Here is a 16,860-nt window from a genome sequence, read left to right as displayed (position 1 = left end):
GTCCTTTTTTAATTGGAAGAGAAAATGTCTACTTGGCCCAGGTCAAAAGTGAGAGCCAACTTAAATTGATTGATTTCCAGATGACCGTGAGAGTATAGACCAAGTGTAGTCTCCAGAATAACAGGAGGAGTGAACGACTAACGCCAAGCCTCCAGATAATGGAGGGACTATAACTGAAGGCTTCTGCATGGATTTCCAGACAGCAGTCTTCAGGGGCGGCACAGAGGCCCACTGGTTAACAATGTAAGAAAACACTGTATCAAGGTCATGGTCAGTGACCCTTGTTACTGTGGATTTCACTCATTGTCAGCTTGGGCTACAGTTTCCTCCCAGACACCTTCTTGGTTGAACCTGCACTGAGGAATCAGGACTTTCTCTTGTTACAGAAAATGTGTACAGCGATTCACTGAAAACTTTACTCAGATCAAATCTGACGTATTCCTCATTATCTTGTGTTTGATTGTAGGATTCAAACATTTTTTTTTCTGCGCAATGTTTTCAACATGTTTTTAAAAGATTACATGCAAAGCTGCACAGTCCCCCTTATCAGGTAAATGTCTGTTTGGACCCTTCTCCAGTTCTGTTCATGCATTGACTTAAGTAAGAAGTATTTTTTGGCAGGCTTAGTGCTTCTTTTGATGACCATCTGCCCCAGTTTAGCAAAAGTAAAAAGGGGCTGACAATGAATGCATTTTGACTGATTTCTCAAAAGCTCAGAGTCTTTCAGGTTATTAATGAAGCTATAACTCCATCAGTTCCTCTGACTGAACCAGCTTATAAATGAAGAAAGTTTTATCAATCTGGCCTCACTCCTCCTAATGCAAAAGAATAACCACCATTGTGATATCTGTGTTCGGTTTCATACAACCATCTCAAGAATAGGAAGAAGAATAGCTAGCTGATTAGCTCATGAGTTTAGCTAGATGTTTACAAGAAAAAAACCTGAAAAAAAGCTGTCATCCACAGAAAGTGGATCACGGTGTTAGGATCCAGTAAAACGCAGGCATTTGTCTAAAGTTAGTGAATGTTCTTGTAGCATTGAGCTGCTGTGGTGCTCATTGATTAATGTTAGTGTTAGTCTCTGTTAGCTCCCACACAACAATTCCTTTCATCTTTTTACAAGTCTGTTGGCAAAAAGCTGAACAAAAAGAGCGAGAAGTCAGCAGTGTGTGAGTACAAAAAAGGTAACTCCTACATCCAGCGTCTTTTTCTGAATGTTATTATGCCGCTTTGGGGGCTATTACGGCAACGTCTCCTGAGCTGTTTAATAAGGGGCTGCATTTAGCTGCTCCTGGCAACCGATTATGCTAGATGGGACGGGACCCGTTGCCCTAGTAACAGAGAAAACAGATGCTTGTCAGATAATGATCACAGAGAAAATGATTTTGTGGGAACAGATGGCCAGGATGTTGCAGCTGAGTGTTTGAAAGATAGTAAGAACAATAAATAGTTGATAATAAAAAAAGCACATGATGTACATTGTTTTTGGAAACATAACTTGTGTAATTCTACTCACTCATATTGTATAATCCACTTCAAATTTAGTTTAAAAGGAAAAGAAAATCACAATAATGCACAGCATCTTATCCCAATACTTCAAGATTGTATTATGAATCAAATCAGAGCCCAAGAATTGTGATAATATTGAATCAGCACAAAATAATATTGTTTGAGCTCTACAAGACACCATGCTCAAATTGTTGGATTTTGAAAGCCACATATTATGTAAAAAATACTTTACCATGCTTTTCTAATATTAATATGTGTCCCTAGTCCGTCTACAAACCTAATTATGAGAAAAGTCCATCCTACGTCTTCTGCCTGCTACACTTTTCAGAAAATGTGTACTCAAACAAGCCTTTTGGAGATTTTCCCTTTGTGACATCACAAAGGGCAGTAACCCATCCTCCAGATGAGTGACACTCCCATAGCTAGGTGTTTGTTCTGCCTTCTGAGTCTGCGTTCTCACTGTTAACAATTAAATTAATTGCTAGAGAGATTGTGGTCAGACACAGCTCATTTACATTTAAAGGTACAGACACAGAAACAGCCTGTTCTGAGCAGGGCTGAAATAGAGAGGTTTATAGGCATGATCAAATACAGGATCAGAGTGGATTCCGACTACTCAAAGCACTTTTACACCCATTCACAAACTGATGGTTGGGTCGCTATGTAGTATCATCCATCAGAAGTAACTATCCCATTCATACACTGCCACCGAAGCAATTCGGGGTTAAGTGTCTTGCCCAAGAACACATCGGACGTGGGGATACCCACGTTGCCCAGGTGATCGAACCCTCGACCTTCCAGTTGAGAGACGACGACTCTACCAACTGAGCCACAGCCGCCCAGTATGGCTGTGTCATGGCTGTAAGTTAAACATTTTTGCCTTTTGTGCTACAAAAGTTGATAGTCTTGTAGCACGAGACAAAAATTTAAAGTAGGATATATAAAATATATTCTACATTTCTAAAACCAACCATATGTTCAGTTCAGATCTTTATTGTCCATGTAAGGGAAATGTGATTCACAGCAGTGGACAAAAACACAACAATTAAAAAAACTGATGGAATACAACCAAGAAAAAAAATCCATCTGCTCGTTGAAAATGACACTGGAATGGTAGCATTATAAATAAAACGCTGCTGGAAAGTGCAGTCATGTTTTAAAGAAGATTCAGAGCATCAATTGCACTAGGAACATACAGACATTTGTATCTGTTGGTCTTAGCCTTGGGCTGCCTTGTACCTCCGACCAGAGGGGTGGAGAACAAATTCCTCCAAGAGAGGTCGGTCAGAGCTGAACAAGATCAACGTTGCTTTCCTCACAATTTGTCTGTTCCGGATATCTGACAAGGAAAGCTGCTGTGTGCTGATTATTTTACTGGCTGTAGTAGTTCTGTAGTAGTTCAGTTTATCATATAAACAGGTTGTGACTGGAAAATGACATTAAAAGAAGATTTGAAAATAGCATTCCCTCAGTGCTCCGTCTACACCCTCCCCCTCCCCTCTGTGCCCCCTCAAAAGCCACGCCCCTCACTTATATGCACGAGCACCGTTGCTCCAGCAGTGGACCTCAGCTCATCGCTTGCATTGCTTAGAAACTACCTCGTCTCATGTCTTATTCAGCAGTAAGAAAACACTAAACTTTATCATCATACATGTTAAAAAACGTGACTATTGTATTACTCACAACGGCCAACAACAAACTCACAGTATAAACTCTGTCATCAGTGACAGACTTTGAGTGTGGGCTAGTGCACGCAAGGGATAGAGAATGAGCAGGGAGACATGGAGGCCTGATGGGTTCATCAGATTGGTACCTCGTGGAAGACATTGGTCGAAGTTTTTACAGGCTTACAACTACTGCAGTGAAGGATTTTCTTTGTTTCTTTTTCAGAGCACATAAGTTATTAATTTCTGTCAGGACCTAAAGACAATTCAACCAAAATCTGGAGGAATTTATGAACCCTGCCTTTAAATGTTTCCAAACTTGAACAAGAAATGTTTTCAGATAAACATTTTCTTTATTTGTAATAGGACAAAAACAAAAACCTAACCAACATTATAAATGTTACCCCCTCTGTTGTATCAGCCTCTTTTTTAAATGATACTTTAATAATCAGGGTTTATGTCATGTTTAAACGGGACATATTATGAAAAATCCACTTTGACAGCGTTTTTGAACATACTGTATATTTGAGTAACCTGAGTCTACTGACCCACAAAATGTGAAATAAACCCATCCAGTTCTTTGTTTGTGGTCTGTATAAGTCTCACAACACAGAGAAAAATGCTCCGTTTTAAATTTGTTCTCCTTGTGATGTCAGAGTAGGATTCTGTTAAAAAAAGAAATCCCCTCCCCTCCCCTGATATCTCCACCCATGGTCTCCACCCCCAAACTAGAACAAAACTTTTGCACAGGTCTGCCATTTTTATTTTCACTACAGAGGAGTGATGTCTACCAAGAAAACTTTGGGGGGGCTCATTGCATTTAAAGAGACACACACACCAAAACGAACGTTCTGAGAGAGCTGGTTTATACAGGGTCACAAACCTCCTCTGGTGCTTGATTCATGTTATATTTTGACCAAAGCACAGCACAGATGTTTCATTTAGAAGAGGGATAATATGTCTTCTTTAAGTAAAAGGATATTTTATGAATGGAAATGTTTTTACTGTTTAAGAAAAGAGTGACATTCTCTCTAGCTCACTCATGAACAGTTTAAACACTATTTTAGTATCTCTCTCTCTCTCTCTCTGAAAAGGGGGGGGGGGTCTCTCATTCAAAGCACTGACCAATTTTCTTGTAGCACGATGCAACACACTGTACAGCCCTTAGTGTGCTTATGGCTCAGCTCTTAGGATGCTCCATGTATCCTTATCAAACACTGGAGAGACTCTGTTAAATATAAGAGACATACTACATTTGAACTATTGTCTTTCAGTGATTAAATAATCTGCTTGAATTGTAATTGATTTTTGAAGTCATCTCACCAATAGAATACCCCATTGATCAAAATGATAAACAGTCTAATGCAGGCTGTAGTATTCTGCACAGAATATCAATTTCAAGGTGAACCAAGGAAGCTGTAGTTGAACTTTATAACTGGCATTTAAAACTGAACCACGGTTCAAACCCCCTGAGGCACACAGCAGGACCGTCCACTGACCATGTTGGTGAACAGGGCTACTTATTACCATGAATCTCATTTCAGGGTCAGCAGCAACAGCATCCCTAGACTGAAATATTAACAGCTAAAAACAGGCGAGCAGTGACTGGCCAATAAACTCATCAATATGTTACAGGAGTGAGATTTACAAAGAGAGGGATCCTTTGGAAAATGATTTGTGTGCAATTTAGTGAGAAGTTATTATGGAACGTAAGTATCATGAGCTAGAAACATATCATCATTGTAAATATAACTGCATTGCTGTACACTAAACATATCTTCATATATGTTTCGTTGCTCAAAAATCATCTCAGTTTTTTTTTCTTTGCCTAAAATACAAAGACTCTTCAGCGCTCTTCGCCTGATTGTCTTAGTCTTGTGTGGGAATGCTAACTTCCTTTATAAATGAGTGCTATTAAGTCCTAATGCTTTCCAAGCATGATGGAGCAGCTAATTTTAGCTTGGATGCTAATGGCAGTCTAGGACAATTAACATGTCTATTACTGCCATAAACTGTGAATAACGCTGAGGCCATTTATCCTGTTAGAACCGAGTTGAAGAGTAGACAGCCAAAGAGCAGCTGGTAAATTCAGGATATATAGCAGACACTGTGAGGAGGCAAAATACAAACCCAACGGAGGAGTTATTATGAAAAAGATATAAAGTCCATGAGAAGAAGGAAAATTCCCACTATCACTCAAGGTCAGCTGTTCTCCAACTAAATGTGATTTGATGTGATTCATTGTGTTTATTCTGCGGCTGGACACTTTGACTAAAACAACTTCCCCAGCTAATGTGGTAGCGCTTCCTTTCTTGTACATGCACTGTGCAGAGCCAATGAATTACTGCCGCTCTGCCCTGAAAAGCTGCTGCCCAGAAAATATCAAACACTGTTGTGTGTAAATTATTCCCCTCGTCTCTCTCTCTCTCTCTCTTTTTGGGTGTCAGAGTGAATAAATGTGTTCACTGTGAAGCTCTAAGTTTTATGTTACATTATGGCTGTTCTGCTCCCTACATAGAGTTAGATGAAATAGGACTGGAAGCATCCATGCAAGATGGAAGCCTTACTGGGTTTAAATCATGGCTGGCACAATATAGGAGTCCAAGAGATTTAGGGACTATAGGAAAATTACTGTATAAGGGCAGGAAGAGGGGTTGGAATAGGAGAACACTATTTCTTTTTCTATGTCAAAATGTGTATATCATCTGAGCAGTTATCATTGTCATAACATCATTCCTGTTGTTTTTTTTGTCTTCCCTCTTGTTCACAAGTCACACAGTAGGAACTGGGGCAGTGAAGGACTTTCACTCTTAAATGAAGTCCATAAAAGATGCACTTATATTTAAGGAAGAATGTGCTATATTTTACACATAAATACAGCAGATATCAAGTATATCCTGTGTAAATGTCTCCCCGAGTCATGACTGTCTACAATAAGTCACAAGCCTGAGTCCCGCCAGCTGTACAAATACTGTTTTCTTATTATTTTCAATTTCAGGGCCATGATCAGCTTCTGAAACAGGCCAGAACAGGGGAGGAAGCAGAGCAGGGGGGAGGCAGGCACACGCACTACCGTAATCATTGGCGCAAGTTGCTAGATGACCTAAACGAGGGTGGAGAAAACAGCTGCTCTTTGATTGCACAGTACTATATGTGTGTATCGGTCCACTATTTAGAAAGCCCCGGTCTTTCTTTTGCTGACGAGGAGGGAAGAGCAGCAAAGAAGAAGTGGGTGTGGGACAGGTTTATTAAATCTTCAGGGTGCGGCAGGATTTGGGGGAATTGTCAAATCAAATCAAATCACACTCAATTTATCTAGCACGTTACACACAAAACAGCCGTGGTTTAGTTATGGATAGTTAAAAGCTAAGGAGTAAAAGAGTGTTTTGAGATTACTCTTAAAATGTCAACAGTAGGGATAAATTGGATGGAAGGGGGAAGCTTTTGCTCGTCCAGGAGCTGCATCTCTATGACAACCGCTTCACAAGCACAACACACGTTTCTGCTGCTTTTTTAAAAACAACTGGAATGCCCAAATTTATTTCCAAACTGGAGCTTTCTTGCCGATGTCCTGGTAGGTCTTTAAACTGGTATTTCCGAGCTCAGGAAACTAAAGCACTGTTGGTTGTGATTTGTAAATCCCTCCTATTAGACTCGCCAAGGTGTCGTCAAGGCAAGTTAAAAAATGTTTCACTTCTATAGAGCACACACACACGTTGGATGAACTGCAGATTACTCTCGCACCACGCAACACAGAAGGGGCCTTGAGGCTGAAGAAACAATGTGCCGAGGAATAAAAGGAGGATCAAGGACTAACAATGACAATAACATTTCAAAAAAAGTTTCTAAATGTTTTGTAAAAAAATACAGCAGAATTGACCTATCGAACAATACAGCTTTTTTCAACAGACTACATGGTTCCTTCTCTAAATCTCCTCTAATGCCAATACATAAAAGTGCCTAACGTGCATGTGAGACTATACAAATAACAGAGGCGAGTTTTCAGAAGGTTTGGAGGAAATATTGAGCTAATATTGAAGAACAGAACCCAAATTACAAGTGCTCCAAAGAGGGACAAACTTTGTTAGACTGTCAGACTGCCTGAATCAGATCAGACTGAAGCCCTTTTGTAAAGGTCTTAATGCAATGTGGTACTGTTTTTGTATAACTAGAGCAAAGTAAACAGAAAAGAAGTGCTGACCTAACAAAACACAGATGACACAAACGCATAGCTGGAGGAGGTTTTTTGATGCCGAGCACTGATTTAAACTCCACAGAAAATGTTGGAGGTCTTGACTTAACGAAACATATATTCACACATTTAAAGAACGACATCACTGTTGCATCTCTGAGCCAGGAACTTGTCTCCTACCTGTAGACTCCAGGCGGTGTATGTGGGATGATGAAGCTCTTCTCCAGGTCACGGAGAACATCATTCAGCATCCGCACGTGGGAGGGGTCGCGTTCTTTGGGGTCATTTGCAGGTCGCATAGTTTCAGACTGAAAGAAAGCTGCGTGGTCTCTCAGGGAGGAGGCGGATGACAGCAGAGGCTGAGATACCACGCTCTTGTCTAGACACATGTGAAGGGAGAAGACAAAGAATATAAGGAACATCAGATGGAAAAAAAGATCTGAACTTTAAGATGTGTAAATATCTGTTCCAGAGAAGCTGACATTTATGTAAATATATGGACATTTAAGTTAAAGAATTATGTAAAGAAAACAGAGTCAAACTGTAAGAAAGTGGCAACTGTTTCTAGATTAACTGATAGTGTCTTAAAAATGAATCTTGAAAACCTTTTGGGACCAGCAGTATCAGGGCCGACCCCACAAAATCAAAAAAGAGAGATTGAAAAAAAAAAACCCTGAATATGTTCTTCACTTAAAACATTAAAGGTACTGTCAGTTACTTTTTGCTTTGTTTTGTTTGAATCAGGACATTTCTGGGCGGAGAGATGGTGAGTTTCCCCGAGCTAACGACAGCAGAGATTGGATGCGAATCAGACAGGTGAATATAAAACGGACGCAGACGTAGTGGCAAACAAGACCAAGAGGCTACCTCTGGTGTTAATAAGTTAAAAAAGTGCAGTTCCTGGAGTGACCACTTGAGGCTGGCTGCAAAAGTCTAAAAAGTCACATACACACCCATTAAAAAAACAAACAAAAGAAAAAACATGTTCACAGGCTGCTTTAAAAAACTAATTTGTTTTTTAAATATAATATTGTTGTCACATACTGAACAGGGAGTTGAATTCTTTTTATAACTTCTCTGTTTTTATTTCATGAAGGATAAGAGTTATTCACAATAAGGGTTGTGGATGATCTGACTGACGTGCCGGCGTGTTGTAGCTGTTTGTCAGGAGGCCTAAGACCCGCCTCAGCTCCAGCTCTTCCCCTCTTTTTACATTGACCATAAGTTAATTTGAGACTTCAAAGGTCTGCTTCAGAAACCAATGGGTGACGTCAATGAGACAATGAACATGTTTTATAAAGTCTATGGTTCAGACCTAATGTCACTGGGAAATCTTCTTTTGTCACAAGATTAGTCAAACATCCGCACATTCTTTTAAGTCTTATCTCATAATGCAAATAAAATGATTGTATAAGTGTGCAGGGCGTCACAGTCACCAACCAAAAATTAACTTAACGGACAGAGTGGTTAAGATCTGGAGGTGCCTGCATCCAGGTTTTCATCTTAAAACTGTCAGCCACCGAGAGCTCTCCTAAAGTACTGGCCATCACTGGTATCAATCAACTAAGTCAGCACCCAGAGGTCTTTCAGCCTAGAGCTGTATAACTGAAGAACCTCTGCATTCACAGTCGTCTTTCTTCAGTGGGGAATGCTTCAAACTGCTCCCTTTACAACGTCTCTGAACTTTCCTGTAAACATCACACAGCCCATAAAGTTACATATTTATGATATTTGTTAAATAATAAAAAGGGTTAAAATTACATCACTGGGTAGATGGGATTTCACCCAACGCTGCAAAATGACTTTGGAGACATACCACTTAAGTCATTGTTTTTGTCACCCTTTTAACACTAAAACTTAAACATGATGAACATTACAAGACAAAGTAGTGCTATGACTGTATTTTAGCCGGTTGAAAAATGGTTCAAACGAGGTCATGGACTGACCGATCCCATTTCAGTGCTCACTGGGAGTTAACTCACAAACAAAGATAGAGCTCAATCATTCTGTTTCTGAAACCAGGAGCAAAGTTACCCTTCGGCCCCGTGTCCACCTAGCCTTTTTATCCAGGCAGAAAAGTGCTGGCTGTGCGCTCGGGAGGTTTTTAAGAAGCACTGTACGTCTGTCCTGTCTCTATGACAACAGTTTGTTGACAATTATGAGATAGATTGCTCAATTGCTTTTTAATGCATGTTTTATATTTGAGATCGTTAATTTCCCAATCAGACTCGGAGCAAAGAGGATGTGGGTACAAGACACTATCTGTACGCTCAATCCCTGCAGTTCACTGTAACCCAACATATTTAAATCATATCCTTCCTCCTGCACATGTAGTGTTAGCATTAAAAAGATGCATTATTAAAGAGAACAACAGCATCTAGCATCCACAAAAAGGTCTATGGTGCCTGTGGTTCTTTATTCATGTTTAAGAACTGCTGCTAGTCAATGCTGATATGTTTTTTTTTCTGGGACAAAATTAAATCATCAAGGCAGTGTGGATTACTGCATCATAATTGAAGTTCAGTTTCCGTCTCTATACACAGACACGCAGTCGGCATCCTTTCCAAAAGTGTGCTTTAGGGGGCTTAAAGGTCACCTTATTCTCTTCTTTTGCTACGAGTCAAAGAAGCTTCATATTATTTTTGTGCTTTTGCTTTTATTTAAATAAGAGAATGGATAGAGTAAGAAACCGGGAGAGAGAGCAAGAGAGGAATGACATGTGGGAAATGAGCTGCAGGGTCGGACCTGAACCCAGGCCGCCCGCTTGGAGGACTATAACATCCATACATGAGGTACGACCTAGCCCATCAGCTCCACAAATAAGCTTATAATTGACCAGGAAAAGGACGAATGTACGGACATCCTGTACAGCAGCATCACTCTGAAAGATGTTTCAGGACCAGCTATTAGCCAAACTAGCTTTGGTGCCATCAGAGTTTGCTTTAATATGTGAAGTTGACCAAAAGCAGAATCACCAAATGATGCTGTTAGGTTTTATAATTCGGATTGGACTACACCAACACATGGATGATAGTGCAGCTCTTTGATTGACTGCCATGTTTATGATATAATCCTTCTTTACAAATTATAAAATGGAGGCAACAATCACACGGCAACTATCCTGGAAAAAAAAGCTGGCATGGATAATGAATGTGGAATGCACATGGGAAGTATCATGAGAGTCATCATGACATCTTTGAATCTGACATACTACTGTGCCATACATTTTTAATCATCCTCAATATGATCCAATCGCATGCTGAGTTGATGCTAGCTGTGTGTTTTGCATCTTGGTATCAGCTGTAAAACCAAAGACATACTGATTGTGTGTTTGTGTATGTTTTGTCCTGTTGCTATAAATAGGATTTTGAATCCTATAATATCCTAATATAATGGGAACTTTACAGTATGTCAGCCTTCCTCCGTCCTTAATCAGACACACAAAATAAGGAAATCATTTTCTCTTCTGACCTTGAAGCAACCATACACTCAACACATAAACCAAACACACCTTCTTCTTCTTTGTTATTTCTAACTGCTGAGCAATCTACCCCACTGGCTTCTACACACAAACAAACACATCCGCGACTCACACACCTCTATCCTCATTAGCCTGTCAACACAAAGCTGGCTGGCTTTACAGTACATTTGGCACTGCAAATCAATTACCTCACATTTACTGTTAATTGGCCTGTTATTCTTGGCTCTGTTAAATGATATCTGGCTGGGTCCAGTAGAGCCTTTAATCTGTCTGTACGAGGACAAAGGTTCATGTTCAGGTGTTCAGCTCCTAATGGCTTACATTTAGTTCAACAGCAATGGATGCTTTTACATTACACGGACATTGTAATGCTATTGGTTGCAATTTTTCAGGTCGAACGAGCGCTTTCATAAGTTGTATACATGACAGTATGGACTACCAATACCATAAACTCTTTAAGAACCACTTCCATAAAAAGAAAAGTGGATCGAAGTGTGTTACAATAGGGAACATTAAAGGACCAACCTGTAAGATATTTACTGAATTAAAGCGTAAAATGACCTTACTATATCAGCAGACATGCTATGTTGAAGTGCTGGCTTCTCTGAAAATAACACAGCAGCCAGTATGTCCTCCTCCTAAGTTTAGATTCTGGTCCATTGTTTTTTGTTTTGACCAGTAGAAGGTAGGCAGTTTTAAGGCACCCTCACACGGCCGTTTTGGACGCCCCTCGGTTTGCCAGGCAAACGGCAAACCAAAAGGTGTTGCAGCGATGGAAGCAGGCAAGAGAACTGGTTCAGATATAAATGGTTCTACAAGACCTGAAAAGCCTCTGCATTTTTTTAATAAGATGGAAAAAGGCCGATGCAGTGCTGGCTAAAAACTGAAGCTTCAGTGTCCATGACATGGCAACCTGCGTGAGTTGAGTGACTTTTCAAATCTAATTGGTGTAATGGTGGTTTCTTCCAACAAATAAGTTGAAGTCCCGACATTCGAAAGTGTAAAATCAAGGATGAAACAAGGTTTACATTCAATTAAAAAGAGACCATAACCTTATAATATGTCATTTATGACTCCTTATCAACAGGCCAGACTCTGCATCCCAGTGTAACTTTGGGTCTGGAACAGAGCGTGACTCACAGGAGAGCGAGGGGGGTGACTGTAGGGACAAAAATAGCAAAGAGAACTGTTCTCTCCTACAAATTTAAATGGCTCTGGCTCCTCGCAGCCAGCTGGGACTCATGAAATATTGTTTGACTGTTGTAATCCATCACATCTTTTGACACACTGGGATTCGTGCGAGTGTATTTGTATTTGGGTATACAGTGGGGACTTGGCCTCCTGTGATAAAGAGACGAGAAAGAGTAACAAAAGAGCTTTAGGGTGATGCTTTATATATGTACTTTTCAGGTTACAAGTTTATGAATGTTTGCGCTCAGGGTCACATCATTTATATGCATACTGTTATATTTATATTTCTTAGTACTAGTACATTACATACTTTTGGAGTAGAACACAACCACATGATTTAAAGAAACTATTCCTGTTGGTTTAATCTGCAGTCCTAAATGAGCAAGCATTAGGATGAACCTACTTATAGAAGGCAAACTAATGGAAATTACATATTTGGCTCTACTGAGTATTGATACCATGACTATGTGTGTCAATATTTAGGAATTCTCTTTAAAACACATTTTGAATCAAAAAAAAAAAAAAATCCTCAACATGTGTTCTGGGAACAAGATCAGGGTCAGACGAATGAAACTGCTTCTTTTTGAAGAAAGGTATTTTTGATTAAAAGGCTATTTGAACAGTTACAGAAATAGGTGTTGTTTGTGTCAGATATATTTAAAGGAAGCATGTGTGATTTTTTTATCCAGTAGATGTGGCCCTTGAGAACCAGCATGAAACCAAAACAAACTGCAGTTTGGCCACACCTCCACCATACTGAATCCTCTGCTATTTTACAGTGACATAACTCCAACCCCATTTATTTGAAGTCAGTAGACCTCAAATACAGAGGCCTTATTTCCACACGTGGCATGGTTTGTATGTGCTTAATTAATTAACCTTTTGAATATGAACGCTCTTTCAGTGTTCAAATGTGCCAACCAGCACTGGAAACATCTCGCTGAACTGCACCACAGCTGTTTCTTACACAGGCTCAGGCTTTAATCCAAAGTTCAATTCACTAACAGCATAAAAGAATAAACTACAAACAAAACTTTTCCCACCTTACCTCTCCATTAGCAATGAAAAAACGGCTCTGAACCTGTAGGAAATCATTGTTTGCCTGTTCTGAATGATGTGTGATATGACTGCATGCTCTTCCATTCTGAGTTTTGGTTTAAATCCATAATTTAGTGAAGTGTGGTTTCTGTGCAAAAGGTTCTTTCTTATTTTTTTTCTTTTCTTTTTTCCAAGAAGCTTATTTTTTGGGCATTATGTCTATGACTTCTGGAAATCAAAATCATGACATATTTATTACTGTGTGGGAGATGATTGACGAACTGAATGTTTCTCTTATTTTAAGGTCATGATTATGTGTTACAGGGTGCATACATACGTAAGCTACTTCCTGCCTGCATTACTCGCTTAAATTAGGAACTTGTCAAAAGTAATACAACTATTGACACCTGATCTTTACTGTTCAACAAGAGTTTTCCTAGAAAGACTTGTCATCATATCTATTTGTATGCTAGCCTGAGGTTCATCAAAGCATCTGATATGAGGGAGGATGTAAGAAAATATGAACTTTATCAAGTGACACATGAGGACCAGGACAGAGAATCTCCTCCTCAAGACATGTACACTATAAGGCCCGAGTGGACACTTCCCTTCATCACCTCTTTGTGTAATCAAGTAGCTTTTCAGCTGTTATGAACATTATAGCACACAGGAGTAGTCAGAACATTTAAAAGCTTTTGCAGTTTCTTTGATAAAAGATCTTTTAATAAAAGAAAAAGGTGAAATTCAGGTTTTCTTTTTGCTTATGAGTAGCTTCTTTGTCCTTGATTATCAAATATTGGACACATAAAACTCCTTTATATCAAACACGTCTTTCGTGATTGCACAAACCATAGAGTGCTTTACTGTTTTGTTTTTTTCATGTTCAGGTAATTTACAGCACACAAATAACTTTTAATCTTAGCTCCAGCCGGAACAGGCCAGTGAACATAAACGCTAAACACTATTTGGGCTTAAAAACCTGATAGTCTCTAGCAGCGGGTCCAGTGCCATGGCAGTGCCGGCAAGAAATCCTGAGAAAACAGGGTTCAAGAGGGGAGGACAGAAAGCAAGACGGGACCATGGGGAGGATCAGGGAGCCAGCAGGTACGTTTCAAACCCACTGTGTTAGACTGTCTTGAAGAAAACCCCAAGCAGCCAAGAGGAGAGGCAGACAGGAACCAGGGACTTAGAGGTAGAACCCATGGTCAAGGAGAGAAGGATTTGGGTCGGCAAAGGGGAATCAGTCCATTATAGATTGCTGGAGAGTCTTGCAAGGAATGACAAAGAACAATCTGGCAAAGAGTGAGTGAACAGGAAAGATGTATATACTGGTTTGATCCCCTGCTGTAAGCACAAGTGAGCAGAGTTATGTAATGAGGTAGGTGTGGCTGGCAGGCAGGCTGGAGCAGAGGTGTGTTACTGGGAACTGTGTGACGGTGCTCTGGCCCTTTAAGGTTGTGCCTTCTCTTCTCTTGTGTTGTAGGTATTTGTAATAAGTAGGTGTGACTGTCCAATCAGCCTGACTTTGAGCACCTAGGCCCAATACTAACAGTCATTATAAAAGCTACCACCTTAGGGTGGTTTCACACGAGGGACCCAGGCCTGGATCCGAGTACGCTTGATTCCTAAGTTCACTTCATTTGATCAGTGTGAACACAAACGTACTGTACTCATACTGTACTTTGGTACCGTGCCTGAGTCCGCTTGAAGAGGTGGTCTTGGGCAAAATTCATGTGTACTTGAGTACGGTATGTGGGAGATGTGAACGCAACGGTGCTGAAACAAAGAAGTGGACCACTTTATGTCGTCATTCTGATGGTGTTCTGATGATACGGTTCCTATTCCTATACGTTGTATCCACGCAGCACAGGGCTGCTCGGTAAATGTGGCAGTGGAAAGAGTGTCGTTGTAGGCTTCACAGAAATAAAGAAAACGTCAACAGTTAGCAGGATGCACTCAGTCCGCGAGAGGTTTCCATGGTTGTTTCCTCTTCTGTCTGATGTTTGGCGGATATGCAAACCAGTTATGTGCATACTGCCACCTGCTGTATTGGACAATGTGCATACATAATTGTTCTCGGGCGGGAACGATGTTAATAATCTGAACGTGGACCAGCGGAGGAGAGGGGAGGGGGGAGCAATCATGCTTTGGCACGGTACAAAACAATCGTGCCGATTGTGAAAACGCTCTTAGTATTCTGAGAGTATTTCTGCATGCACCTTGTTTGGTTAATTCATCTTCCTTTTCCATCCAACACATGCACAATGCACTTTTCCAACACCATCTCACTTACACTACTGAAATCCAAACTTAATTTCTTTTGCAATTTAATTTATATTTTCATAAATTTATCAGCTTAACTAAGAGTTATTTTGGTGTCTGTCCCTTAATTTACCAACGCTGGTCATGACAACTGGCAGGCAAGCAGAGGAGCAAAACTGTGACATAGAACTACAAAGTTTCTCTGCACGCACATAAAAATGCAACCATTTAACCATAATATTTTTCTGTTAAGGATGGAGTTTGGTGATTTTGTTCTACATCCCGACATCTCATTCAGAGGCAGAGATCTCTGGAGGCAGACATAAAACTGAGTTAGCATCAATGGCTGAAGCCTAAGCATACAGTATAGTCTTAAGAAGGACAAATTAAAAAACTGGACAGCTCAAATGTAATAGAAACATGTATTAAGAATGCTACAACTTCTAATTTTTCATGAATGTTAAGAAAAGAGGTCAATGTCTCTTCTGCACAGCTCATGTTCATTGTAATGCAGTGCATTTAAAGACTTCCAACCAGTTCTTATCCTCAAATGTTATACACATGTAATCATATTAATAAGTTATAGACCATATTCATGTGTACAAAACATCCTGCTGTGTACAAACAAGGAGCAACTTCCTAACTTATCCTCTTCTACATGCATTGAGGTCATACATGATCTAAACACAACGGGTTTGTGTTTACTGTGCTCGTTCTAAATTTAAGTCAATGCATAATGAAATGCAAATCCATATACATGCTATCTGCATAAATGCATGTTCTACATGCGTCCTTTTTCAAAGCAACCATGTTGACTCGTGTCTTATAGCTCCCAGCTTTTTAAACAGGCCAACTAGGCCACATGTCAAACTCAAGGCCCGCGGACGCAAATCCGGCCCACAGGCCTTGGCCTCTGGTTTTAGAGCATATCAGAGTGCAGTAAACTGAGCTTTAATAAAGCCTAGGTTGCACTTTTCTCTTGCTACTGCAAGGCTTGGACTGTTAATAGTTGTATGTTTGGATTTTCATTGAAGGAAATTCTTTTTTGGCTGTTGTGTACGGTGTCCGGTAGGGGTCAAACGCTCAGCAACTGATGAAACGACATACATTGAGAAAAACGTGCAGCATATATAGAAACACTGCACATTCAAAAGCAAATTCAAACTACCACAACAAATGCAAAGGCTGAAACGTGCAGCAAAGACACAAATGCGCTGCAAAAGAAACAAACGCACTGCAAATAGGCAAAACAACTGCATAAGCATCAAACACGCTGCAAGTACAGAAACGAAACTTAAGTCAAAACACACACAACCAGAAAACAACAGCAAACACAGAAACGCTGCAAGTTCAGTCTGAAACGGAAGTGCTCCAGGCCTGTGGGGGCGCTGTGGAACTGTTTATTTACGGGATAGAGTAAGAGATACAGCTAGGAACAGAAAGTTATGTTTAGATAGGGGAAGTTGTATCGTTGTATCGAAAGACACAGGATAACATCAATGTTACTAAAACGCGGGGATAAA

At 40.1% G+C, this 16,860-nt stretch overlaps 1 protein-coding gene across 2 annotated transcripts in view; it reads right to left on the bottom strand.

The window, feature by feature from the left end:
* LOC109982366 (inactive N-acetylated-alpha-linked acidic dipeptidase-like protein 2) overlaps positions 1–16,860 on the bottom strand; it is a 504,674-nt gene that overhangs the window by 10,003 nt on the left and 477,811 nt on the right. For both annotated transcript variants that reach the window (XM_065956060.1, XM_065956061.1), the window contains one exon: positions 7,546–7,744. In XM_065956060.1, coding sequence (XP_065812132.1) covers positions 7,546–7,744 — 199 coding nt within the window. The remainder of the gene's footprint in view (positions 1–7,545; positions 7,745–16,860) is intronic.

Source organism: Labrus bergylta, chromosome 6 (assembly GCF_963930695.1).
Source record: "Labrus bergylta chromosome 6, fLabBer1.1, whole genome shotgun sequence".
Taxonomy (NCBI): domain Eukaryota; kingdom Metazoa; phylum Chordata; class Actinopteri; order Labriformes; family Labridae; genus Labrus; species Labrus bergylta.
The sequence above is the reverse complement of the archived record's forward strand: the minus strand, read 5'-3'. Positions and strand labels throughout refer to the sequence as shown.